This window comes from Artemia sp. Qi Xiang Cuo, chromosome 8, assembly GCF_049724085.1.
Source record: "Artemia sp. Qi Xiang Cuo chromosome 8, ASM4972408v1, whole genome shotgun sequence".
NCBI lineage: Eukaryota > Metazoa > Arthropoda > Branchiopoda > Anostraca > Artemiidae > Artemia > Artemia sp. Qi Xiang Cuo.
The window spans coordinates 5,703,121-5,730,038 of record NC_142801.1 but is presented as its reverse complement, the minus strand read 5'-3'; the positions used below and the strand labels follow the sequence as shown (position 1 = coordinate 5,730,038).

The following is a 26,918-nucleotide window of genomic DNA, read 5'->3' as shown; positions in this document are numbered from 1 at the left end:
CACTAGGACTCTAAATTTCCAATTGAGCGAGTTCTTTTTGAAGTTTCTACGACAACACTGGCAAAGACCTAACTTCTAGAACTTTCAACTACGTGGAACAAAATGTGTATATCAAAATGTTGATTGGATGTGTTTGTGGAAATGGTAGGCGTGAGAGGAACTTTAATTGCCATCCAATCACTTTATACTATTAAATAGGGTACTAGCGCTTTCAATTTCCAAACGAGTGAGCCCTTTTTGAAGTTTCTACGCAACACTTTCTATAGAACTTATATGCCCCCTGGGCATAACCTACAACCCTTCTGTAAGTTATGCTGTTTGTCATTTTCAAAGACATAATTTCCCGAATTTTCAATTACGTTGAACAAAATTGCTATCTCAAAATTTCTATTGGATATTTTTGGGGAGTTGGTGGGCATGAGAGCGGTGTTAGTGTTCCTCCAATTACTATTGACTATGAAATTGAAATTTTTGACAGTAAAATTTCCAATCGAATGAGCCCTTTTTGAAGTTTCTACGGCAACTCTTTCTGTAAAACCTTATATGTCCCCATGGCATAACTTAAAACGCTTACCCTGAGGGCTGTGGGCGAGGGGGGTATCATCCTCAAAGACCTAATTTCCAAAACTTTCAGTTATGTTGAACAAAACGGATACCTCAAAATTTTGATTGGATATGTTTGGGGAAATGGTGAGCGTGAAAGGGGGATTAGTTGCCTTCAATCACTTTCTACTATTAAATAGGGCACTAGTCCTTTCAGTTTTCAATCGAATGAGCTCTTTTTCAAGTTTTTATGACAAAGCTTTCAATATAAACGTTATATGTCCCCGGGGCATAATTTACAACCCTTGCCCTGAGGGCTGTGGGGGAGTGTCATCCTCAAAGATATAATCTTCGGACCTGTCAACTACTTTGAACTAAATGGCTATCTCAAAATTTTGGTTGGATGTGTTTGGATAAATGGTGGGCGGGGAAAGGGTGTTAGTTGCCTTTCAAACACTTTCGAATATTACAAAGGGCACTAGCCATTTCAATTTCCAATCAAATGAGGCCTTATTGAAGTTTTTACGACAACGCTTTCTATATAAACATTACATACCCCAGGGCATAACTTACAACCCTCACCCTAAGGGCTGTGGGGGAGTATCCTCTTGAAAAACATAATTTCTATCTGGAAATCAACTGCATTGAACAAAATGTCTATCAATCAGATCCATAATGTCAATCAGAATCTAAGAATTCTGATTGGATGTCTTTGGGGAAATGGTGGGCGTGGAAGGGTGTTATTTGCCTTCCAATCACTTTCGACAAATAAAGAGGGCACAAGCTACTCTAATTTCCAATCGAATGAGCCCTTTTCGAAGTTCCTATGACAACTTTTTTGATACGAAGTAACCTGGTCCAGAACCAAAAAAATAATAAATTGTGCCAACATCGTTCTTTACTGAGGCAGCGCGATTGCGCTGCCTATGAAAGAGCCAGCTTTTTGTCCGTACGTATAAGTTTTTCATTGTTTAAAGTGCATGCTGCGTCTTTCAGGCCTTTATTTTGTGATCTTCACATTTGGGATGAGTGGCTACTCGATTGTTACATTTAGTTTTCTTATTTTTGTATTCCTGTACCTACCTCAGTTTCCTGTATTATAGTGTGGTATTTCTTAGATTTGACAGCTCCTTGTATACTTTTGATAAGAACAGCCACCGAAGACAAAGTAGATAAATCAAGCCTGTTGAATTCATCAAAGCAGCCCCAAGCTCCAGATCGAGCAAGACCAATAAAAATGCGAGCTATTGCCTCAACATCTAGTGCCTAAAAATAAGATAATTAGGTAATATAGGTCAACCAGATAAGCCTAACGTCAATAACAACTAACTGTTAGAACTCATGCATTCTCATGCATGAAATGAGACTAAGCAAACTGTTCTGTCAACACATATGACCTATTGGCCGAACTGTTCAAATCCTAAACGACAACAACTGTGCTGTCCACGATTCATGAATTAGCTTCTTAGGCTATAGAATCGTTTTGAGCCTTATTACACAAGTTAAGATAAAGGTATACCACTGGGTAAAGCCTAGTTTAAATAAACATAAGAAACATAAGTTGACTTGCCATTTATAAAATCCACGAAGCGTATATACCATTACAAAGGGAAAACGCTGTAGAAATCACAAACTTACAATTTCTATAACCAGTAATATTTAAATTGCACTAAATAACTCTTCTAAGAGTGTTTTTGTATGACGACGTAAAAAACTGCCAGTGACTATAATCTTAAATCCTGAGACTATAAATCGGTAATAGCTCATGCATGCTAATTAAATGTTACAACTCATCCCTTAAAACCAAACAAATCCTATCAATACTTAAGATCTTATTCAATCAATATTCCTACAGTTCTTCATTGATTAGAAGCAGCGGACCTCTTGTGCATCCAGTATGCATCATGACTGCAGCAGTAGCTCTTTTGGAACAAGATATTTAGTGTAAAACATTTCCCACTTATTACTGGTTCCAAAATAGTATTAGTCATTTAGATGTCACTGCAGAGCTATGCAAACTTATTAGAAGAGGCTTTTAAGAATTTCAAAAAGATCCTGAAACCAATCATAATGATTAAGTCAAAAGTAACAGTGCACCACTGAAAATGCAATCTTACTCAATTCATCTTAAAATCTCATCTTTTTTATATTAAAGCCTTGGAATGGAGATTGACAGTTCCAGATCATTAACAACAAGGAAAATTAAATTTTTCCATGGGTAAAACCGATGTGTCTCCTCTTTTCTGTTTTTTTGTAGTCCTGGCCGTTTTTTCTAGTCCTGGTCGTATTACCCCATCGGTAAAAGATTAGTTTTTAGAAAGTAAAATTTATAGAGCCCTTTTAAGTAGCGAAAGAGATCTCACAACTGACAATTACTGTTTTCTGCCATCATTATCATGAATATTGAACCAGCGGGGCCGCAATGAAGTAATCCACAATCGATTTATTACGGTGTAAAACCTTTAGTGGGAGGTTAACAGCTCCTTATCTTGAAAACCAAGCAAAGTTTGCGTTTTAGCAGAATTAGTTTAACTGATTTCCCACATCGTATTTTGTCCTTTTTTTTCAGAGGAGATCCTACAGGATTAAAGCCTGTAATTAATTGTGAGGGGCCATTTCAACCTAATTTAAGTTGCCAGAAATGACAGAAAGTCATTGACAGTATGACAGAAACTAAGGATTAAAAGTTGACTTGATTTAAACTACATTTCAACGCTTGACTAATTGCATTTGTGTTACCTGTTTGTGGATATTTGCCAAGTGAAATACCAATAAGGTAATCAGAGTACCATTTTTCATGGAATAAACTAAAGATTTCACTTCGCGGATTTTGTAGTATTTAAAGATGTCATACGTCAGTCAGTCGTCATTTGACAAATTTATTCAGAGAAAACTGGACAAGATAATTGCGTCTCAGGTGGAGTTTTCCAGCAAACTAGACTCAATTTCGTCGTTAAAAAGTGATGCAACAACCCGTGATTCACGTATAGTTGAACTAGAATCTATACTATAGGAGCAGAAGCTTAAATCTGAAGCTCTATAGAAACGATTGCTTGCTTTTGAAGTAAAAGACCGAAAGCTTAACTTGTTGATTCATGGATTACTGGAAGAAAAATCTATGGAAACGCCTGAAGCTAATTTGAAAAACCTTTTTGTGAATAAGCTAGGAATTGATAAGCCAGTAATGATAACAAAGTGCTATCGCATTACTTCTCGTTTGGCAAATATTACTGACTCTTGCCACCGCAAAAGTAAGCAAAAGCAAGTGAAGCCTTTGCTTGTATCGTTAGGGTCCGAAAATGAGATTCAAGCTATAATGTCAAACGTCGGTAAACTTAAGGCCAGTGGTATCGTTATTTGCACAGACTTGCCGCCTGAACTGAATCTCCGAAGAAGTGAGCTGTTGGCCAAATCACGTGAGATGAAAACGAAAGGCGAAATAACGTCTTCTCGGGTTCGTCAAAAAGGCATAGACATATGGTTGGAAATTAAAGGATCTGCTTCGTCATCGTGGTCTAGCGTCAAAATTAGTTAATGAATTAGTTGTGACATTGATTTTTATTTATTATTATATTCCGCGAGTGAAAAAAGAGATTGGAATTGATCTCGTCATGGTGTGTTTTTTGAGCCTTGTTATTATGTGTGATTATTTTCATGTTTTCCTTCTTTTCTGTCCAGCTCTAGTTGTACAAAAAAAGTTCTCGTTCTGCTCGTTTTTTCTTTCCGCAGGAAACAAGCTTGTTGTTGCGCTGTCGAGATTGGAGACCCAAATGTCTGTATTGCTTCTGTTTAACTTTGATTTAGTCCGGCGACCTTCTCACTCCTCGCATGCTGGGAATTATCTGAGGTACCACCTTTTACTCATTAGCCTATCATTTCATATTAATTTTGGTAAGTTTTATGTATATGATATTATGATGATAATAATTGTTAAATGAGAAAACATCGGACCGGCTCCATGATTTTGAGAAAAAATAACTTGACCTAAATGAATTATTTAAATCGGTAGGATCAACTGGTGATGAATCTTCTCATCTTTTTACCCAGTCTTTTCCTCGCAGTAAATATATAAATAATGACCAAATCCCTCCATTTAATCAGTCACAATCATCCCGAATCGCGTTTTGGAATTGTCGCGGAGTGTTTAGTAGTTTTGATTTTCTATCCACATTCCTTTATAGTAATCGTATTGGTATTCTGGGACTATGTGGGACTTTTCTTAGTGATGGTATTAGTTCTTTGGTTGGTGTATCTGGGTACAGAATAGTTACTAGAAACAGGTCTACCCGTTCGAAAGGTGGACTTGCCGTGTTTATTGACCAAAATCTCCCTATCTGTAACATTACGGATTTTAATGATTTGTATCAAGAGATGGAGTTTGAATTTTTAATGGTTGAGATCATGTCTGGTAAGGTGAAGCTACTCCTATGCTTATTTTATCGACCACCGGGATCAAGTGCGTCAAATTTTATTGGTAAGTTGAATGATCTAACACAACGCATGAATTTTAAGAACCATAAAGTGGTTTTTATGGGTGATTTTATATAGATTTGGGACTGGTGAGTTCGGAGTCCCAAGAATTAAGATCTCTACCTGTAGATTTACTAACTACTTGCTTTTCTGTCGGATTGGTTCCAACAACAAGAATACCAACACGTATTAGTGAACAGTCGGCATCAGTTATTGACAACATTTTTACGGATTTTAATCTAAATTCGAGTTATGTCGTATTAACTGATGAATCGGATCACTCTATGTTACTTGGTGAATTTTTGATAAATAGACTGAAATCTAAGCCGAATATAAAAATAAGAAGGACTATTGATGACAAATCATTACAAAATTTGAGAACTAAATTGGCTTGTAGCGACTGGACTTCAGTTTATGAAGAAGCCAACCCAGATGCAATGGCTACCCTATTTATTGAGAAATTCTCTTCTGCCCTTGACTCTGCCTGCCCCTTTTCGAAAAAGCGCTCCAGGTATGCGACCCCAAAAAAACCTTGGATCACCCAAGGCTTACTAACCAGTATTGAACACAAAAATATGCTATTCAGGCAATATATTGATAATCCTGAGGTACTTGGTACGGAATTCAAGAATTATAAAAACACTCTGACAACCCTGCTCAGAAAAGCTAAACAGGCTTACTACCATAAGCAGTTTCAAGAAGCAAAAGGATAGCCAAAGAAGACATGGACACTGATTAATGAATGCCTGAATAAACAAAAAACTATTGCGTTTCCTGAGACCATAACCAAGCCTGATGAAACATCTTCAACATCCCAACAAGAAGTAGCCAACACGTTAAATGAATGTTTTGCATGCATTGGAGAAGCAACCGTAGAGGAAGCTTATCGCCTTTCAACTGTCGTCGCGGATACTTAAAAAAAATACCTACCTCCGCCATCTTGCTCCTCTATATTTCTGTCGCCTGTCTCTGAGGACGAACTGCTGAAGATTATTCAAGCCATGAAAAAAGGTCACTCCGAAGGTCCAGATGGGTCGTCAAATTACCTCATAAAGAATTACCTCATGTCGGCGTTAGCGCACGCATCGTCAATTCTTCATTTAAAGATGGCATCTTTCCTACTGTCTTCAAGTCGGCGAAGGTTATACCCAGCCACAAAGATAGCGACCCCAAGCTGCCTTCAAACTACCGCCCTATCTCTATTCTCTCTGCTTTTTCAAAAATTATGGAGCGTTGCATCTACAACAGACTGATGAATTATCTGACTAAGTCTAACTTCTTAAAAAAGCATCAGTTTGGATTTAGGCCTGGCCAATCAACCAAACATTCTATATTGGTTTTGCTACAGTTTTTGAATGATGCGATGGACCGTGACGTGATACCAGCTACAATATTTGTGGATGTAAAAAAAGCGTTTGACACGATTTGTCATCTGATTCTTCTGGATAAGCTTGACAACTGTGGAATAAGAGGTAATGCTCTCTTACTCATCCAGTCTTACCTCAGTGGTCGGAATCAATTTGTGGATGGAGGTGCAGTAAGATCGGTAAAAACGCCATGTTCTGAAAAGGTAGGAGTACCACAAGGTTCAATTCTTGGACCACTACTATTTTTAATATACGCCAATGACCTTCTGGACACTTACACTGATGATGGACTTGCTCTACTTTTCGCAGACGACACGGCTAATTCTGTCACAGGTACAGATGAATTTTCCTTCAGAGAAAACCTCTGTTTTGGTCAAAAGAAGCTATTGCAGTGGTTTGCTGACAACCTCATAGTGTTAAACACTTCGAAGACCCATTTTATCATCTTCTCTCGAATTTCACATGCCGTACCGTCGATTTCTCAAATATATGTCCGTTTTAACGGAAAACTAGTTACCGTTGCCAGGAAGAAGTCTTGTAGGTATCTAGGGCCAACAGTTTATGAAAATTTATCTTGGAAACTTCATCTTGATAGGCTAAGGATACAGCTAGGAAGGAATGTGGGTTTACTGCGGTATCTAAAATTCCACCTCCCTTTCCCTGCTCTTAAGTCAGTTTATTATTCTCTAATCTATTCTTATTTTAATTATTGTCCGATTACTTATTTAAATACTTTCAAGTCTCTAATTAAGCCCCTTCAACGTCTTCAAAATAATGCCCTTCGTACGTTAAAAGCACTCCTTCCTCCCCATATTGCCTCCCCGATAAATTCCCTACAACGAACCTTTATACATTTTTAAGAATATTGCCAGTTGATCTAGTCCTTCCTGTACATTGTGTCCTTTTCAGACTAAAACAAATAAAAGAATTATTGCTATTGGCTTTAAATTCTAGCAACTTCTCTTTAGTCTCTTTTGTCCAGAATAATTATTTTTTAAGAAGAAGTTCAGCCAAATTACCTTGCCCTAGAATTCGAACTGAAAGATCCAGATTTTCTCCTAAAATTCAAAAATAATGTTCTGGAATATTTATGAAAGTAATATAGATTAGCGTTTTTCTATTCCAGTTTCTAAAGCTAAATTCAAACTATATCTAATAAGTAATTATAGATAATTATTTATTTATTTGAAGTCATGTGGGCCGGTTCTATTGTTGATAAATTTTTAATTATGTGGTATTATATTGATATGAAGTGTGGGCTTTGGGTTCAGTGTGGTGTCTCATTTTTCTTCCGAGTATATCTAATGTATTATTATTTCTTTTCATCATTTGTTATTATTATTATTTTTTTTTTTAGGGTGCCTGTTTTCGAGTATAACTCACTGTGTAGGCACCCTCTGTAAATATTTTCTTTTCCATTGATTCATATTGTAAAAGTGTTATTTTGTCTTGTAGTGATTTAATGTGAAATTAAAAGAACTTGAACTTGAACTATGCCACAAAACTACAATTTTGGCCACAAAGAGCCAAATGACATTGAACAAACATTCCTAGATAACCAATCGATCAAAAAAGCTTAACATTTGTATATTAATTTTTTTAATACGTGACAAATACTGTGAAGAAAATTTCTTTTTCCCGAACCCAAAGAGTTGAAGCTTTAAAGAAAATTAAGCCATTCACTGATATCACAGCAGTAAGATCTTTTCTAGATCTAACCGGTTACTATAGGGAATTTTATCGGAATTATGCAAAACTGGCCAAACCCTTTATTCGGTTAGCTCGAAAAAATGTACCTATCAACTTCGTGAGGAACAATTAGATGCATTAACCTATTAAAATCAGAATTAACAAATTTTAAGAGCATTTTTTTCGACTTCCCTGATAGAAATAAAGAATTCTACCTAGTTACGGATGCACCTAAGAATAGAATAGCCTCTATAACAATGCATAGGTGTGAACAGACTGATAGATTTAAAATAGTAGCTTCATAGTCAAAGGTTTTGAGTGGGGTAGCATCCAGGTTTGAGAACCACAACAGAGATTGCTGTTTGTGTTAATGCAGCTTTCAAAAGGGGTATCTATGGGTAACAAAAACTCACATTTTTGTCGATTTTGCTATCCTTGTCTATCTAAAAACAGTAAAAGACCTTCATTCGAAAGTATACCGCATAGCTGTCCTTCTACATAATGATTTGTATACGTATCATTACATAGGTACTAGTCAAAACCCGCATTTATTTAAGTCACCTTACCTCAGAGTTTGTTCAGAAAAATCGTGAAGTTAATCTAAATGAAATGGAGGGAGAATATATGGTACTACAAGCGGGTGAAAGCCTAATTGATCGTTCTGGAATTGAGAGAAAAATGGTAGAGCTCTAAAGAAGTGACACTGATACTGTATTGGTGATACAACAATTAGAGAAGGAGGGTCAAAACAATGAACTAAGGAGGAAGGAGGCTCCCAGGGTCCAAGACTTAGAGGAAATTGTGTTACAGTCCTGCCATGATTAGGTTGAATTAAATAAAGTGCCACCCAACAAGAATGATATGTCAACTCTGACTAGCCAGCGTACATCTGGTACAAGGAGTCAAGGGGGTTGTATACCCAAACTCCGAAACCATAGGGAAGTTTGGACGAGACACTCCCAATAAATGGAAGGTTTGATCTTGTTACATTTGAGGGTCTAGGATATACATTTTTATTTATTGTAAATTTACATTTCTCAGGTCGTCCTCTTGATCTTGTACCATTTTATGGTCCAGTTAATTCATGTTGAACAGTCATTGATTTATCTTTATATCCTCTATGCATTATGGAACTACTGAAAACACTTTTGTAAATTGATTCATTATGCTTGAAATTTTATACTTAGCTATGTTTCTAGTGTAATTTTGTGTATGTCATAGATGCTAAAAACGATACGAACACTTCTGAAGAGGTATTTATGCTCCTGAAATGTGTTAAGAAATATGACGTTGCTCATATGAATCTTTTTTGCAAATTAAGGTTTTAAACAATCAATTAATCAATCAATTTATTCAATCAATAAACTCAACAAAATACACTTTAATAAAAACTCCCCCGTAAGGCCCTAGGGCCAGGAAAAAAAGGGGAGAACAAGGAATTAATTCGTTAAGAAAAAGAATTTTCTTAAACTCGTGATCTGTTTAGATCGCTGTAATTCGTTAAGAAAACGAATTTTCTTAAACTCGTGATCTGCTTAGATCGCTGTTGCAAGCCAGAAAATCCCAGGATGCCAATTTTCAAAACGAATATGGAGCCTTTAGCATAAGAGCAAATTCTAATGATGCATTTATTGTTTGTCAAAACTCCATATTATAAAGTCTTGGTTATTGCTAGATAGTGTTACTTCTTAATTACAAGTCATCACCGCAAACAATTTGATAGCCTAGAGACGAAACGTTATAACGAATTTCGGGTTTTCTAAAACTTAAACCAAAGAAAATTAAACGAACCTCATCGCAGTTGAAGACAACAACTTGCCTCCCGAGTAGGGCTCCAAGGGCTTTGACAGTTTCTGTTTTTCCGGTTCCAGCAGGACCAAATGGATTTCCTCCCATTCCCATATGCAAAGCCTGTGTTAGTGTTAAGTAGCATTTATTGGTTAAGTTGGTATGCACAACCTTTGCTGCAGATCCTTGGTACTCGTAGCTGTAAGTAAACGATGCGTCCACCATTCTTATTACTATGTCGCCCTTTTTTTCACAATAAGCCCTGAAAGAAACGTTAGTCAAGCTGGCCTTTAGATTAGAAGCATCTCTCTTGTCCATTAGAAAATTGTTTAAAGTATCAGAAACTTAAATTACCTGAGTCTTTGTTTAATATGACTTGTAGCCTTTGTTTAACGTTAACTTGTAGCTTTGTTTAATATTAATTTGTAGCCTAATTTATCTATTCTGTGCAAATGGTGAGTTGTACGGAGGAGTATGCATTAAACTCACATCTATTTACAGATCATCTTGGTATGCTCAAGTAAACTAATTATTATTTTTTTTAACTGAAGAATTGAGTAGAATCTGTTTCCATAATAATTATCTTTAGCCGACATGATAGTTCACTCAGAGGGATGAAATCACTGAACTATCCAGGGACGAATAGAAAGCAGACCTTCTAGAATAGAAAACAGGAATAGAAAATACACATCACAACAAAATAAAAATGCGCATAAAAAGGATTAATGTATAGGTTCTTATTTACTATTAAATAAAAAAAAAAACAAGTTTTTTTAACTGAAAGTGAGGAATGACGTTAAAACTTAAAACGAACAGAAATTATTCCGTATGTGAAAGGGGCTGTACCCTCCTCAACGCCTCGCTCTTTACGCTAAAGTTTTTTATTGTTTAAAAAAAATTAGAGTTGCGAGAAAGTCAAACTTTAGCGTAAAGAGCGAGGCGTTGAGGAGGGGACAGCCCCTTTCATATACGGAATAATTTCTGTTCGTTTTAAGTTTTAACGTAGTTCCTTACTTTCAGTTCATGAATAATTAAAATAAAATTTGCATATTACTTTTAATTTTATTTGGTTAAATGGCTTTCTCGAAACTCGTTTAATTGTATTTACAAACGTTTTTATTAGTAATAAATATACGTAACTTACGAATTAACTTACGTAACGAACTTCTATATTCATTTATTTTTAATACGTATATTAGGGGGATCACCCCCTAGTAAATACCTCGCTCTTTAAGCTAAAGTTCGAATTTTGTTCCAATTCTTTAAAAATGACCCCTTAATCACAAAGGCCGTCATTTAGAATAAATATCTCTTATGAAAGTACTAAACAATCTTTGGCTGAAAGAGCGAGGTATTCATTAGGGGGTGAGCTCAATCATACACGTAATATTTTCTGTTCGTTTTAAGTTTTGATGTTACTCCTTATTTTCAGTTGGAAAATTTTTTTTTTATAATTAGTTTCTGATCTTTTTTTAAAATAATGCTGGGAAATCTAGCGCCCCCTTCATAGCAATATCCCTTCCCCCATGAAAACTTCCTTCATGGAAAGATCTTCTCATATAATCTCCGACCCACCCATCCCCCTACTACCAGAAAAAATCCCCCCTGAAAACGTCTGTATACTTCCTAATAACCAATACTATATGTTAACATTGGGTAAAGTTCATAACTTTCAGCCCTCCCAGTAGAGAGGGGGGTACCAACCCCAGTGCTCACCCCTGCTGCCATCTACAATTTAGTTTAACGTTGACAGTACATAATTTATAGCTTTTGTCACTGAGAATGAAAAAACAGGATTTTTCTCACTTTGATGGATGTTTCATGGATGGTTATGAGTGTTTGTCAATTTATTTGATGTTTTTCATGGATGTCAACAGCAATTTATGCATGTTTTTATAGTTTTTGTCACTGAGAATGAAAAAACAGGATTTTTCTCACTTTGATGTATTTCCAAGGAGAATTGTCTCCGGGCGATGTTTATTAATGTCTTTGGTGTTCGTCCAGGAGAATGGTTTCCGGGCGAAGTTTATTATTGTCTGACGGATGATGTCAAGGTTGATTGATTTTTTGGTGTTCATCCAGGAGAATTATCTCCGGGTGAATGTTTTGATCCTAGAGATGAAGAGATTAACGCGGGAAAGGGTTTCCTAGGAATTTCAAATGTGACAGCGCAGGGATGTCAAAACAAAAGGAACACGCAGAAATTACGTTTAGAGATTATTTGGGCGAAACCGTTTTGAGACATTTTAGAAGATGATTTAAGTGAAACCATTTGAGGCATTTTAGAAGATGATTTTAGAAGATGATTTAGAAGAGGATTTGAGGGTGAAACTCTGTGGTCGTTACAAAACACAAGTTCTATTTGAACAGTGTTGTGAGGTACTCTACCCCAGCCCCAAAGGGCTTCAATCCCCCTACTCCAACCCCGAAGAAAGCCCCCGGCCCCCAAAGGTCCCCCAGGCTCCCAAAGGATCACCTGGCCCCCAAGGGCCCCCCGGACTCCCAAAGGACCCCCGGGCCCCCAAAGAGCCCCCTACCCATTTTTTAAATACTTTTTTTGTGCACTTGAGACACAGAAGGGCCCCTATATTTCAAAAGGCTTTATTATACCTTTTCAGAACAAGTTCCTTTCGTAATGTTATTCCTAAACCCATTTTACAAGTTGAAGTATCCATCCTTTTTACCCACAACTTTACTTTACAGCTTTTTGAATGCCCCAACACCAAGCAGTATTTTTCAAAAGGCATTTCAGAACAAGTTCCTTTCTTAATGTCCCTCCTAAACCCATTTTACAAGTTGAAGTACCCATCCTTTTCCCCATAACTTTACTTTACGACTTTTTGCACACCCCAACGTCAAGCAATACTTTTCAAAGGCATTTCAGAACAAGTTCTTTTCTTAATGTCCTTCTTAAACCAATTTTACAAGTTGAAGTACTTATCTTTTTAACCACAACTTTACTTTACGACTTTTTGCATACCCCAACATCAAGCAATACTTTTCAAAGGCTTTATTATGACTTTTCAGAACAAGTTCTTTACGTAATATCCTTCCTAAACCAATTTTACAAGTTGAAGTACTTATCTTTTCCCCCACAACTTTACTACACGGCTTTTTGAATACCCCAACATCAAGCAACACTTTTCAAAAGGCTTTATTATATCTTTTCAGAACAAGTTCTTTACTTAATTTTCTTCCTAAACCCATTTTACAAGTTGAAGTACTTATCTTTTTCCCCACAACTTTACTTTACGACTTTTTTGCACAACCAAACATCAAGCAATACTTTCCAAAAGGCTTTATTATATCTTTTCAGAACAGTTTTTTTCTTAATGTCCTTCCTAAACCAATTTTACAAGTTGAAGTAGTTATCTTTTTCACCACAACTTTACTTTACGACTTTTTTGCACACCCCAAGATCAAGCAATACTTTTCAAAAGGCTTTATTGTATCTTCTCAGAACAAGTTCTTTTCTTAATATCCTTCTTAAACCAATTTTACAAATTCTAAATTTTTCCTTAGTAGATAGAAAAAGCTATATCATAGTTGTGAATATTTTCTCGAAAGATAAGCAGTTCTAATTCAATTTTAAATTTTCTCAATGAAGTGAAGAAAAGTTCAAGTTCTCTTCTGAATTTTCTCAATGAAAAAGAAATTAGTTATTAATCAACTCTATTTTTCCAAATAATATGAAAATTTTTAACTTCGGTTCAGATTTTTCTCAAAGGGATGAAAAAATTTAAAATACTGTTCCAAATTTTTCAAAGAAGATAGAAAAGTTTAAGTTCTCTCCTGAATTTTACCAAAGAACACAATTCAATTCTAATTTCTCCAGAGAAAATAAAAATCTTCCACTTCAGTTTTAAGTTCACCAAAGACATAAAGAACTTTAAAGTTCTTTATAAATTTATCTGTAGTAGATAGAAAAAGCTATACCATAGTTGTGAATATTTTCCCGGAAGACAAAAAGTTCTAATTCCATTTTCAATTTTCTCAACAAAGTCAAGGAAAGTTCAAGTTATATTCTGAATTTTCTCAATGAAAAAGAAATTACTTATTGATCATTTCTATTTTTCCAAATAATATAAAAAGTTTCCACTTCAGTTCAGATCTATCTCAAAGAGATGAAAAATTTTAAATACTCTTCCAAATTTTTCAAAGAAGATAAAAAAGTTCATTCTTCTGAATTTACTCAATGAAAAAGAAATTAGCTATTGATAAATTCTATTTTTCAAATAATATAAAAATTTTTCACTTCTGATCAGATTTTTCTCAAAGAGATGAAAAAAATTTAAATACTGTTCCAAATTTTTCATGGAAGATAGAAAAGTTCAAGTTCTCTTCTGAATTTTACCAAAGAACACACTTCAATTGTAATTTCTCCAGAGAAAATAAAAATCTTCCACTTCAGTTTTAAGTTCACCAAAGACATAAAGAAATTAAAGTTCAATTCTAAATTTTTCCGTAGTAGATAGAAAAAGCTATACCATAGTTGTGAATATTTTCCCGGAAGATAATAAGTTCTAGTTCAATTTTTAATTTTCTCATCAAAATGAAGAAAAGTTCAAGTTCTATTCTGAATTTTCTCAATGAAAAAGAAATTAGTTATTGATCATTTCTGTTTTTCAAAATAATATAAAAATTGTCCACATTAGTTCAGATCTGTCTCGAAGAGATGAAAACTTTTAAATACTGTTCCAAATTTTTCACAGAAGATAAAAAAGTTCAAGTTCTCTTCTAAATTTTACCAAAGAACACAATTCAATTCTAATTTCTCCAGAGAAAACAAAAATCTTCCACTTCAGTTCTCTATTTCAAAAAGACATAAAGAAATTTAAAGTTCAATTCTAAATTTTTCGTTGGAAGATAGAAAAAGTAATACCATACTTGTGAATATTTTACCGGAAGATAAAAAGTTCTACTTCAATTTAAAATTTTCTCAATGAAGTGAAGAAAAGTTAAAGTTCTCTTCTGAATTTTACCAAAGAACACACTTCAATTCTAATTTCTCCAGAGAAAATTAAAATCTTCCACTTCGGTTTTAAGTTCCCCAAAGACATAAGGAAATTTAAAGTTCTATTCTAAATTTTTCCGTAGTAAATAGAATAAGCTATACCATAGTTGTGAATATTTTCCCGGACGATAAAAAGTTCTAGTTCAATTTTGAATTTTCTCAATGAAGTGAAGAAAAGTTCAAGTTCTATTCTGAATTTTCTCAATGAAAAAGAAATTAGTTATTGATCATTTATATTTTTCCAAATAATATAAAAAATTTCCACTTTAGTTCAGATCTGTCTCAAAGAAATGAAAAACTTAAAATACTGTTCCAAATTTTTCACAGAAGATAAAAAAGTTCAAGTTCTCTTCTGAATTTTACCAAAGAACACAATTCAATTCTAATTTCTCCAGAGACAACAAAAATCCTACACTTCATTTATTTATTTCACAAAGACATAAATAAATTTTAATTTCAATTCTAAATTTTTCTGTGGAAGATAGAAAAAGTAATACCATACTTGTGAATATTTTCACGGAAGATAAAAAGTTCTAGTTCAATTTAAAATTTTCTCAACGAAGTGAAGAAAAGTTCAAGTTCTCTTCTGAATTTTCTCTATGAAAAAGAAATAAGTTATTGATCATTTCTATTTTTCCAAATAATATAAAAAAATTTCCACTTCAGTTCAGATCTGTCTCAAAGGGATGAAAATTTCAAGTTCTCTTCTGAATTTTACCAAAGAACAAACTTCAATTCTAATTTCTCCAGAGAAAATAAAAATCTTCAACTTCAGTTTTAAGTTCCCCAAAGACATAAAGAAACTTAAAGTTCTATCCTAAATTTTTCCGTAGTAGATAGAAAAAGCTTTACCATAGTTCTGAATATTTTCCCTGAAGATAAAAAGTTATAGTTCAATGTTTAATTTTATCAACGAAGTGAAGAAAAGTTCAAGTTCTGTTCTGAATTTCCTCAATGAAATAGAAATTAGCTATTGATCAATTCTATTTTTTCAAATAATATAAAAATTTTTTACTTCAGTTCAGATCTGTCTCAAAGAGATAAAACATTTAAAATACTGTTCCAATTTTTTCACAGAATATAAAAAAGTTCAACTTCTCTTCTGAATTTTACCAAAGAACACAATTCAATTCTAATTTCTCCAGAGAAAATAAAAATCTTCCACTTTAGTTCTTTATTTCACAAAGTCATAAAGAAATTTAAAATTCTATTCTAAATTTTTCGGTGGAAGATAGAGAAAGTAATATCAAAGTTGTGAATATTTTCACGGGAGATAAAAAGTTCTAGTTCAATTTAAAATTTTCTCAACGAAGTGAAGAAAAGTTTCAAGTTCTCTTCTGAATTTTCTCTATGGAAAAGAAATAAGTTATTGATTAACTCTATTTTTCTAGGGAAAATAAAAATTTTCCACTTCAGTTCTTTATTTCACAAAGACATAAAGAAATTTAAAGTTTTATTCTAACTTTTTAGATGGAAGATAGAAAAAGTAATACTATGATTGTGATTATTTTCCCTACGTACGCGCGCGTACGTAGGCTAACCTAGCCTAACCTAACTTAACCTAACCTAGCTTAATCTAATATAACCTAACCACAACAAAACACTACTGAAATATTCCAACTCTTGCATTTCAACGAAAGAAAACCAAAATGAACTTTGAAAAATCAAGAGAATATAATTGTGACAAGGTAAACCGCAACAAAACACTACTGAAATATTCCAACTCTTGCATTTCAACAAAAGAAATTAAAAATGAACTTTGAAAAATCAAGAGAATGTAACTGTGACATGTTAAACCAAACCAAAACACTACTGAAATATTCCAACTCTCGCATTTCAATAAAAGAAATACAAAATTAACTTTGAAAAATTCTCTTGATTTTCAAAGTTCATTTTGTATTTCTTTCATTGAATTGCAAGAGTTGGAATATTTCACTAGTGTTTTGTCATGGTTTAATATGTCACAGTTACATTCTCTTGATTTTTCAAAGTTCATTTTGAATTTCCTTTTTTGAAATGCGAGAGTTGGAATATTTCAGTAGTGTTTTTTTGAGGTTTACCTTGTCACAGATACATTCTCTTAATTTTTTTAAATTCATTCTGAATTTCTATCATTGAAATGCAAGAGTTGAAATATTTCAGTAGTGTTTTGTCGTGGTTTACCTTGTCGCAGTTACATTCTCTTGATTTTTCAAAGATCATTTTGGTTTTCTTTCGTTGAAATGCAAGAGTTGGAATATTTCAGTAGTGTTTTGTTGTGGTTTACCTTGTCACAATTATATTCTTTTGATTTTTCAAAGTTCATTTTGGTTTTCTTTCGTTGAAATGCCAGAGTTGGATTATTTCAGTAGTGTTTTGTTGTGGTTAGGTTAGGTTAGATTAAGTTAGGTTAGGTTAAGTTAGATTAGGCTAGGTTAGCCTACGTACGCGCGCGTACGTAGGGAAAATAATCACAATCATAGTATTAATTTTTCTATCTTCCATCTAAAAATTTAGAATAGAACTTTAAATTTTTATGTCTTTGTGAAATAAAGAACTGAATTGGAAAATTTTTATTTTCCCTAGAAAAATAGAGTTAATCAATAACTTATTTCTTTTCCATAGAGAAAATTTAGAAGAGAAGTTGAACTTTTCTTCAATTCGTTGAGAAAATTTAAAATTAAAGTAGAACTTTTTATCTCCCGGGAAAATATTCACAACTATGATATTACTTTCTCTATCTTCCATCGAAAAATTTTGAATAGAACTTTAAATTTCTTTATGACTTTGTGAAATAAAGAACTGAAGTGGAAGATTTTTATTTTCTCTGGAGAAATTAGAATTGAATTGTGTTCTTTGGGAAAATTGAAAAGAGAACTTGAACTTTTTTATATTCTGTGTAAAATTTGGAACAGTATTTTAAATTTTTCATCACTTCGAGACAGATCTGAACTAAAGTGGAAATTTTTATATTATTTGGAAAAATAGAAAAATTTCTTTTTCATTGAGAAAATTCAGAATAGAAATTGAACTTTTCTTAACTTCCTTGAGAAAATTGGAAATTTAAATAGAACTTTTTATCTTCTGGAACGATATTTCTACCTATTATATAAATTTTTCTTTTTACCATTGAAATATCTCAACCAGAAATTTAAATTTCTTTACTTATTTGAGAAACCTTAAAAGCGAGGCGTGAAAACTTTATTTAACCTGGATTAATGACAAATATATAGTGCTATTTGGTAAAATTCAGAAGAGAACTTGAACCTTTGGTCACTTCATTGAGAAAATTTTAAATTGAACTATAACTTTTTATCTTCCAGGAATATATTCACAAGTATGTTATTACTTTTTCTATCTTCCACCGAAAAATTTAGAATTGAACTTTAAATTTCTTTATGTCTTTTTGAAATTAATAACTGAAGTGGAATATTTTCATTTTATCTTGTGAAATTAGAATTGAATTGTATTCTTTGGTAAAATTCAGAAGAGAACTTGAACTTTTTTATCTTCTGTGAAAAATTTGGAACAGTATTTTAAATTTTTCATCTCTTCGAGACAGATCTGAACTGAAGTGGAAAATTTTTATATTATTTGGTAAAATAGAAATGATCAATAACTAATTTCTTTTTCATTGACAAAATTCAGAATAGAACTTGAACTTTTCTTCACTTCGTTGAGAAAATTAAAAATTGACTAGAACTTTTTGTCTTCCGGGAAAATATTCACAACTATGGTATAGATTTTTCTATTTACTACGGAAAAAATTTAGGATAGAACTTTAAATTTCTTTATGTCTTTGGGGAACTTAAAACTGAAGTGGAAGATTTTTATTTTCTCTTGAGAAATTAGAATTGAAGTGTGTTCTTTGGTAAATTTCAGAAGAGAACTTGAACTTTTCTTAACTTCGTTGAGAAAATTTTAAATTGAAGTAGAACTTTTTATCTTCCGGGAAAATATTCACAAGTATGGTATTACTTTTTCTATCTTCCACCAAAAAATTTAGAATTGAACTTTAAATTTCTGTATGTCTTTGTGAAATAGAGAACTGAAGTGGAAGATTTTTGTTTTCTCTGGAGAAATTAGAATTGAATTGTGTTCTTTGGTAAAATTCAGGAGAGAAATTGAACTTTTTTATCTTCTGTGAAAAATTTGGAACAGTATTTAAAATTTTTCATCTCTTCGAGACAGATCTGAACTAAAGTGGAAAATGTTTATATTATTTTGAAAAATAGAAATGATCAATAACTAATTTCTTTTTCATTGACAAAATTCAGAATAGAACTTGAACTTTTCTTCACTTCGTTGAGAAAATTAAAAATTGAACTAGAACTTTTTATCTTCCGGGAAAATATTCACAACGATGGTATAGCTTTTTCTATCTACTACGGAAAAATTTAGAATGGAACTTTAAATTTCTTTATGTCTTTGGTGAACTTAAAACTGAAGTGGAAGATTTTATTTTCTCTGGAGAAATTACAATTGAAGTGTGTTATTTGGTAAAATTCAGAAGAGAACTTGAACTTTTCCATCTTCCATGAAAAATTTGGAACAGTATATAAAATTTTTTCATCTCTTTGAGAAAAATCTGATCCGAAGTGAAAAATTTTTTTATTATTTGGAAAAATAGAAATGATCAATATCTAATATATTTTTCATTGAGAAAATCTAGTAAAATGAAATTTTTTATCTTCATTGAAGAATTTGAAAGAGTCTTTAAAATTTTACATCTATTTGAGATAGATCTGAACTGAGATGAAAAATTGTTATAGTATTTGGAAAAATAGAATTGATCAATAGCTATTTTCTTTTTCATTGAGAAAATTCAGAATAGAACCTGAACTTTCTTTGACTTCGTTGAGAAAATTGAAAATTGAACTATAACTTTTTGTCTTCCGGGAAAATATTCACAACTATGGTATAGCTTTTTCTATCTACTACGGATATATTTAGAATAAAACTTTAAAGTTCTTTATGTCTTTGGCGAACTTAAAACTGAAGTGGAAGATTTTTATTTTCTTTGGAGAAATTAAAATTGAATTGTGTTCTTTGGTAAAATTCCGAATAGAACATGAATTTTTCTATCTTCTGAGACAAATTTTAAACAGTATTTAAATTGTTTTCATTATTTTGAGAAAAATATGAACCAAAGTGTAAAATTTTTATATTATTTGGAAAAATAGAATTGATTAATAACTAAGTTCTTTTTCATTGAGAAAATTCAGAAGAGAACTTGAACTTTTCTTCAATTCATTGAGAAAATTTAAAATTGAAATAGAACTGCTTATCTTTCAAGAAATTATTCACAACTACGATATAGATTTTTCTATCTACTAAGGAAAAATTTAGAATTTGTAAAATTGGTTTAAGAAGGATATTAAGAAAAGAACTTGTTCTGAAAAGATATAATAAAGCCTTTTGGAAAGTGTTGCTTGATGTTTGGGTGTGCAAAAAAGTCGTAAAGTAACATTGCGGGGAAATAGATAAGTACTTCAACTTGAAAAATGGGTTTAGGAAGAAAATTACGTAAAGAACTTGTTCTGAAAAGATATAATAAAGCCTTTTGAAAAGTATTGCTTGATGTTGGGGTATTCGAAAAGCCTTAAAGTAAAGTTGTGGGGAAAAGGATGAGTACTTCAACTTGTAAAATTGGTTTAGGAAGGACACTACATAAAGAACTCGTTCTGATAAGATATAATAAAGCCTTTGAAAAGTATTGCTTGATGTTGGGGTATGCAAAATGTCGTAAAGTAAAGTTGTGGTGAAAAATATGAGTACTTTAACTTGTAAAATTGGTTTAGGAAGGACATTAAGAAAAGAACATGTTCTGAAATGCCTTTAAAAAGTATTGCTTGATGTTGGGGTTGTGCAAAAAGTCGTAAAGTACAGTTATGGGGAAAAGGATGGTTGCTTCAACTTGTAAAATGGGTTTAGGAGGGACATTAAGAAAAGAACTTGTTCTGAAATGCCTTTTGAAAAGTACTGCATGGTGTTGGGGCATTCAAAAAGCTGTAAAGTAAAGTTGTGGGTGAAAAGGATGGGTACTTCAACTTGTAAAATGGGTTTAGGAATGACATTAAGAAAGAAACTTGTTCTGAAAAGATATAATACAGCCTTTTGACATGTGGGGGCCCTTCTGTGTCTCAAGTGCACAAAAAAAGTATTAAAAAAATGAGGAGGGGGCTATTTGGGGGCCCGAGGGGCATTCGGGAGTCCAGGGGCCCTTGGGGGCCGGTTGATCCTTGGGGAGCCCGGGGGACCTTTGGGGGGCGGGGGGCTTCCTTGGGGGTTGGGGGATCGGAGCCCTTTGGGGCTGGGGTAGAGGACCTCACAACACTGTTCAAATAGAACTTGAGTATTATAGCAACCACAGAGTTTCACCCTCAAATCCTCTTCTAAATCATCTTCTAAAATCACCTTCTAAAATGCCTCAAACGGTTTCACTTAAATCATCTTATAAAATGTCTCAAAACGGTTTCGCCCAAATAATCTCTAAACGTAATTTCTGCGTGTTCCTTTTGTTTTGACATCCCTGCGCTGTCACATTTGAAATTCCTAGGAAACCCTTTCCCGCGTTAATCTCTTCATCTCTAGGATCAAAACATTCACCCGGAGATAATTCTCCTGGATGAACACCAAAAAATCAATCAACCTTGACATCATCCGTCAGACAATAATAAACTTTGCCCGGAAACAATTCTCCTGGACGAACACCAAAGACATTAATAAACTTCGCCTAGAGACAATTCTCCTGGGAAATACATAAAAGTGAGAAAAATCCTGTTTTTCATTCTCAGTGACAAAAAATATAAGTATATTCATGAATTGCTGTTGATATCGATGAAAAACGTCAAATAAAATGACAAACACTCATAACCATCCATGAAACATCCATCAAAGTGAGAAAAATCCTGTTTTTTCATTCTCAGTGACAAAAGCTATAAATTATGTACTGTCAACGTTAAACTAAATTGTAGATGGCAGCAGGGGTGAGCACTGGGGCTGGTACCCCCTTTCTACTCCTCCGTCCGGGGACTTCGGGGGATGAAGTCCTCCTAAAGGACATACTTATCATATTTTCAGCCATGCTGAACAAAATGGCTATCTCAAAATTTTGATCAGGTGACTTTAGGAAAAATGAGCGTGGGAGGGGGCCTGGTTGCCCTCCATTTTTTTATCACTTAAAAATAGCACTAGAAATTTTAATTTCCGTTCCAATGAGTCCTCCCACAATACTCTGAGACCACTGGGTCGATACAATCACCCCTGGAAAAAAACAAAAAAAAACACAAATAAACACGCATCCGTGATCTTTCTTCTGGCAAAAAAAGACAAATTCCACATTTTGTAGAAAGGAACTGGAAACCTCTACAAAGGGATTTCCTGATACGCTGAATATGATGGTGTGATTTTCATTAAGGTTCTATCACTTTTAGGGGTCTTTCCCCCTTTTTTTTCGAAAATCAGCCAAATTTTCTCAGGTGCTTAACTTTTGATGGGTAGAACTAAACTTGATGAAAGTTATATATTTGAATTCAGCATTGAATACGATTCTTTTGATGTATCTATTGATGTCAAAAACCTGTTTTCTGGAGTTTTTCGATTACCATTGAGCTGGGTCGCTCCTTAATTACAGTTCGTTACCACCAACAGCTTGATAAACTGCATTATAAGCGCGTCCAAATTAATCTCAAATCAACTACACGCAATAATTGCAAGTGCTATAAAATGTTATCAATCAAACAGTTCGTGGTAACGAACTGTAAGTAAGGAGGGGCCCTGCTCAATAATAACCGAAATTCTAAAAAATGGAATTTTGATACCAATATATATATCGAAAGAATCGGCTTATTATGCTGCTTTTAAATATACAAGTTTCATTAGGTTTAATCTTACCGAATAAAGGCTACAAGCTTGAGGATTTTCCTGATTTTCAAACAAAGGGGGAAATACTCCCTAAAAGTATTAGAATCTCTAAAAAATCACACCATCAGATTCAGTTTATTAGAAAACTCTATTGTAGTGGTTTCAAACTCCTATCTGTACTAATGTGGAGTGTTGTATTTTTTGCCAGAACAAAGATCACGGATGGGGTTTTATTTGTTTTTTTTTTCGTTTTTTTTTTATTTTCCCAGGTTTGATCGTATCGATCTATTGGTCATAGAATATCGGGAGAGGGCTCATTCGGAGGGAAATTAAAAGTTCTAGAGCCCTTTTTAAGTGACCAAAAAGATTGAAGGAGGCAGCCTGGCTCCCTCCCCTACTCCTATTTTCCCAAAGTCGTCCAATCAAAATTTTGAGATAGCCATTTTGCTTATAATAGTTGAATGTCCCAATAACTATGCCTTTGGGTATAACGTGAACTATAGTTCAAGCAAAGACGAAAACAGGAGTAACTTTCTTATAATTCCGTTGCACTAAGTGCAGTATTATTCCATTGGTTTATATCCGTGACGTAGCCAATATTGTTAATATCTAGAAGTACAATCGATTAAGGTTTCCCCGATTGTCTTTTTTTTAACATGGGTTCAGCTCAACGAAAAATTTTAAACGAAATCTACCCTAAAACATACCTTATCTGTTTTTGCCAAACCCAGTCCAAGGGAGATTGACAATTGTCTTGAATGAGCTCTTGAGTTACATTTTCCATCCAAAATAGGTCACATATAATTGACTGGTATCGGTTCACTAAATATTTTTGAGTCCGATCGGGATGCAAGGATATTAGGTTCAACAGTTGACCCTGAAAAGTGAAATGTTATAATATGGAATGAAAAAAGGTATGTCATTACACTTTTGGCAAGACAACAGGTAAGAAGGTAGGTGTTTGTTTAGTTAGAGGTTGGCTTTTCTAGAGGGGGGGGGGGATTTTGGAAAATAAATTAAGCAAGGTATGAAAAATGATAAGGAGTCAAAAGTGTAAACATTCTATGATTTTGGGAAGCTCAAATGCCCAGAGGCTTAAACGCTCAAATTGACCAAGTCTATAAAGGGAACAGTTTTAGATTAAAAAAAAAAAATAATAATAAAAAATCATTGCTCGTTTGGATTATAATGCACCATCATTTTTGGATAAACCATTAATACCAATTTAGTGCTTATTTAAATATCTTGTGAAAGATAATTTATTTTAAATGTCGAACAGTTCGTGGTAACGAACTGTAAGTAAGGAGTGACCCGTCTCAATAGTAACCGAAACTCTAAAATACGGAATATTGATATCAATAGATACATCAAAAGAATGAAATTTTTATGCTGATTTCAAATATATAAGTTTCATGAAGTTTATTCTTACCCATCAAAACTAACGTGCCTGAGAAAATTTGCCTTGTTTTCGGAGAAAGGGGGAAACAACCCCTAAAAGTAAAAAAACCGTAATGAAAATAACACTAGTGGTTTCAGCGTATCATAGAACCCTACAACCCTACTATAGAGGTTTTAAGATCTTACATTTGCAAACGTAGAATTTTGTTTTTCTTGCCAGAAGAAAGATCACGAATGCGTCTTTATTTGGGTTTGTTTTCCCAGGGGTGATCGTATCGATCTAGTAGTCCTAGAATATCAAAGAGGGCTCATTTGAACGGAAATTAACAGTTCTAGTGCCTTTTTTAAGTGACCAAAAAATTGGAGGGCAACTTGGCCCCCTCCAACGCTCATCTTTTTCCCGAAGTCACCCAATTAAATTTTTGAGATAGCCATTTAGTTCAGCATAGTCGAAAATCTAATAAATATGTCTTTTAGGTTGACTTAACCCCCTAGAATTCCCAGGGGAAGGGCTGTAAGTCATGAACTTTGCCCATTTTTTACATATAATATTGGTTTTGGTTTATTGGAAAGCCATTTAGCGTAAGAAAAGTAAAATTAATATGAAAATTTGGTTTTACTTATTCAATGACTGTGAGCCAAAATAAAAGCTGCATTAACTAAAAAACGATCAGAAATTAAATAAAGAAAGAGTTTTTTAAGTGAAAGTAAGGAGCAACATTAAAACTTAAAACAAACAGAAATTATTCTGTATATGAAAGGAGTTGTCCCCTCCTCAACGCCTTGGTCTTTACACTAAAGTTTTTTATTGTTTTAAAAAATAAAGTTGTAAGACAGAGTCAAATTTTATTGTAAAGAGCGAGGCGTTGAGGAGGGGACAGCCCCTTTCATATACGGAATAATTTCTTTTCGTTTTAAGTTTTAATGTCGCTCCTTACTTTCAGTTAAAAAAACTTGTTTTTTTATTTAATGTTTAAATGAGTTACATGGAAGTGAATTGCAAGAGAACTTCGGAATGAACTTATTCAAGCCGGCTTTTAAAAAGATTATTTAGTACTCTAGGGCAAAATGTGTTTGGTTTATTTTGTTTTGGCATTAATGTATTTAGGACTTTACTTATGGTTAAACGTGCTAATAATTCTCACCATTCTTTCAGGTATACGATGATTTTTTTAACTCAACAGCAACTCTGAAATATGTCATCGAAAATGGATTGAGAAATACGACGGAAACCTGACGGAGAAATAATGATGGAAACATTCTGAGTGTCCATGACGCTGAAATAGCTATATTGACGGCTGTGGATAACTAAAAATTCGTTATGGCTGTGAGGGACCACCAGAGAGACAATCAGTTCCCGAACTTAGTAAAGTTGACCAATATTTCTTTTCCTAGCCATTTTTTAAGAGGGCTACAGGAAGACAGCTAGGAAGTAAAGGAAGCTAGGAAGTAGGAAGTAAATAAAGGAAGTAGTTCAAAGAAGTAAATACAGACATAAGAAATAGTTTGGCTTGTTTTGTTCGAAAACTCATGGCCAACAAATAACGCTGCCTTTCATTATTATAAATAAACATAAAATGAAATGACCATGGGTTACTGCAGGTACACTGACGGCTGATCGACCCCTTAGAAATAGGCTAGTGATGCAATAGCGTCATCCAGCAACTCTTAGCACAAATTTGATTGGAAAGGAATGTGCACATAAGAAGCCATTTGATGGAAATGCAAAATCTGCATTCGTTTTCGCTATTTTTGTCGTAGTTTATTTACAGTCGCACAGAGCCTTTTGTTTTTATTTTTGAGGGCAAAACTGTTAAACAGTGAGGATAACAAAATTGCTTTGTACGATGGTAATACAAACACAAAAACTTTTAATGCCAAAAAAAATATTAAGCTATACTCTTAAAGACAAATAACACGAACGACAATTTAGCCTATATTATTGTCTCTTAATTATATGGCTGTGCTTGTGTATTAGCTTAAAGTTACCGAATCCTGGTATCAATTATGAGGTAGCTATACGAATGTTCTGGCAGCAATGCTTTTAAAGCTTTTCTTGAAAAAATGTAAGCTAAAAATGAAAAATTAGCTAAAATAACAGCTAAAACTTCTATCTTAATAACCAGATAAAATGGAATTAAACATGAATTTTGAAATTGCTATTTTCACAAGATAATTTATTGCAATTTTCGTTTTCTTTACTTGTTAGTTCAAATTTGTCATCATCTTCATTAATAAATAGGTTCTGCGTCAACGTATATTTTGTAAAGTCAAAATCATCAAAATAAATTAAAAAAATTAATAAATAAAGCATTCAAATTATCATCAAACAGATTTGTGTTTATTTTTATGTTATCTCTGGCACATAAACATATAATGTTAAACATATTTTTTTCCTTGCCTGTCCTCTTCAACTCCGATCTCTTATGAATACTTTCACATTTTTATAATAAGCTTAACAATCAATTTTATTCAAAGCAATTTTCGAAAATTTCTCACCAAATAGGTAAGTATAACAACAATAATAAGGCTAAATAAGTTAACCCTTTCGTGACCAACAATACCTTACAGTCCTGGCAAGTAGAAATCCTTCAGGCGCTTCTAAATCGATTTTTACAGTGATAAAACACACCTCATCGTTTTCAACCCGTTCCAACTAGTCGATTGATGGCAAATATGTCAAGTTACCGTTCAGTTGGAGTTATTTAGATGACTGTGAAGTTTTGGTGTTTGTTTCTTTTTTTTAAGACAGGTAAGAAGTCGAGTTTTTATTTGTGATTGCAAGTTAAAGTGGGGTGAGATCA

At 33.4% G+C, this 26,918-nt stretch overlaps 1 protein-coding gene across 1 annotated transcript in view; it reads right to left on the bottom strand.

Moving 5' to 3' along the window:
• Window positions 1–26,918, bottom strand: part of LOC148949095 (cytoplasmic dynein 2 heavy chain 1-like) — a 161,140-nt gene that overhangs the window by 44,522 nt on the left and 89,700 nt on the right. Inside the window, exons 14-16 of the mRNA XM_089093804.1 lie at window positions 23,424–23,593; window positions 9,861–10,119; window positions 1,627–1,809 (exon numbers count right to left, since the gene is read on the bottom strand). Coding sequence (XP_088949930.1) covers window positions 1,627–1,809; window positions 9,861–10,119; window positions 23,424–23,593 — 612 coding nt within the window. The remainder of the gene's footprint in view (window positions 1–1,626; window positions 1,810–9,860; window positions 10,120–23,423; window positions 23,594–26,918) is intronic.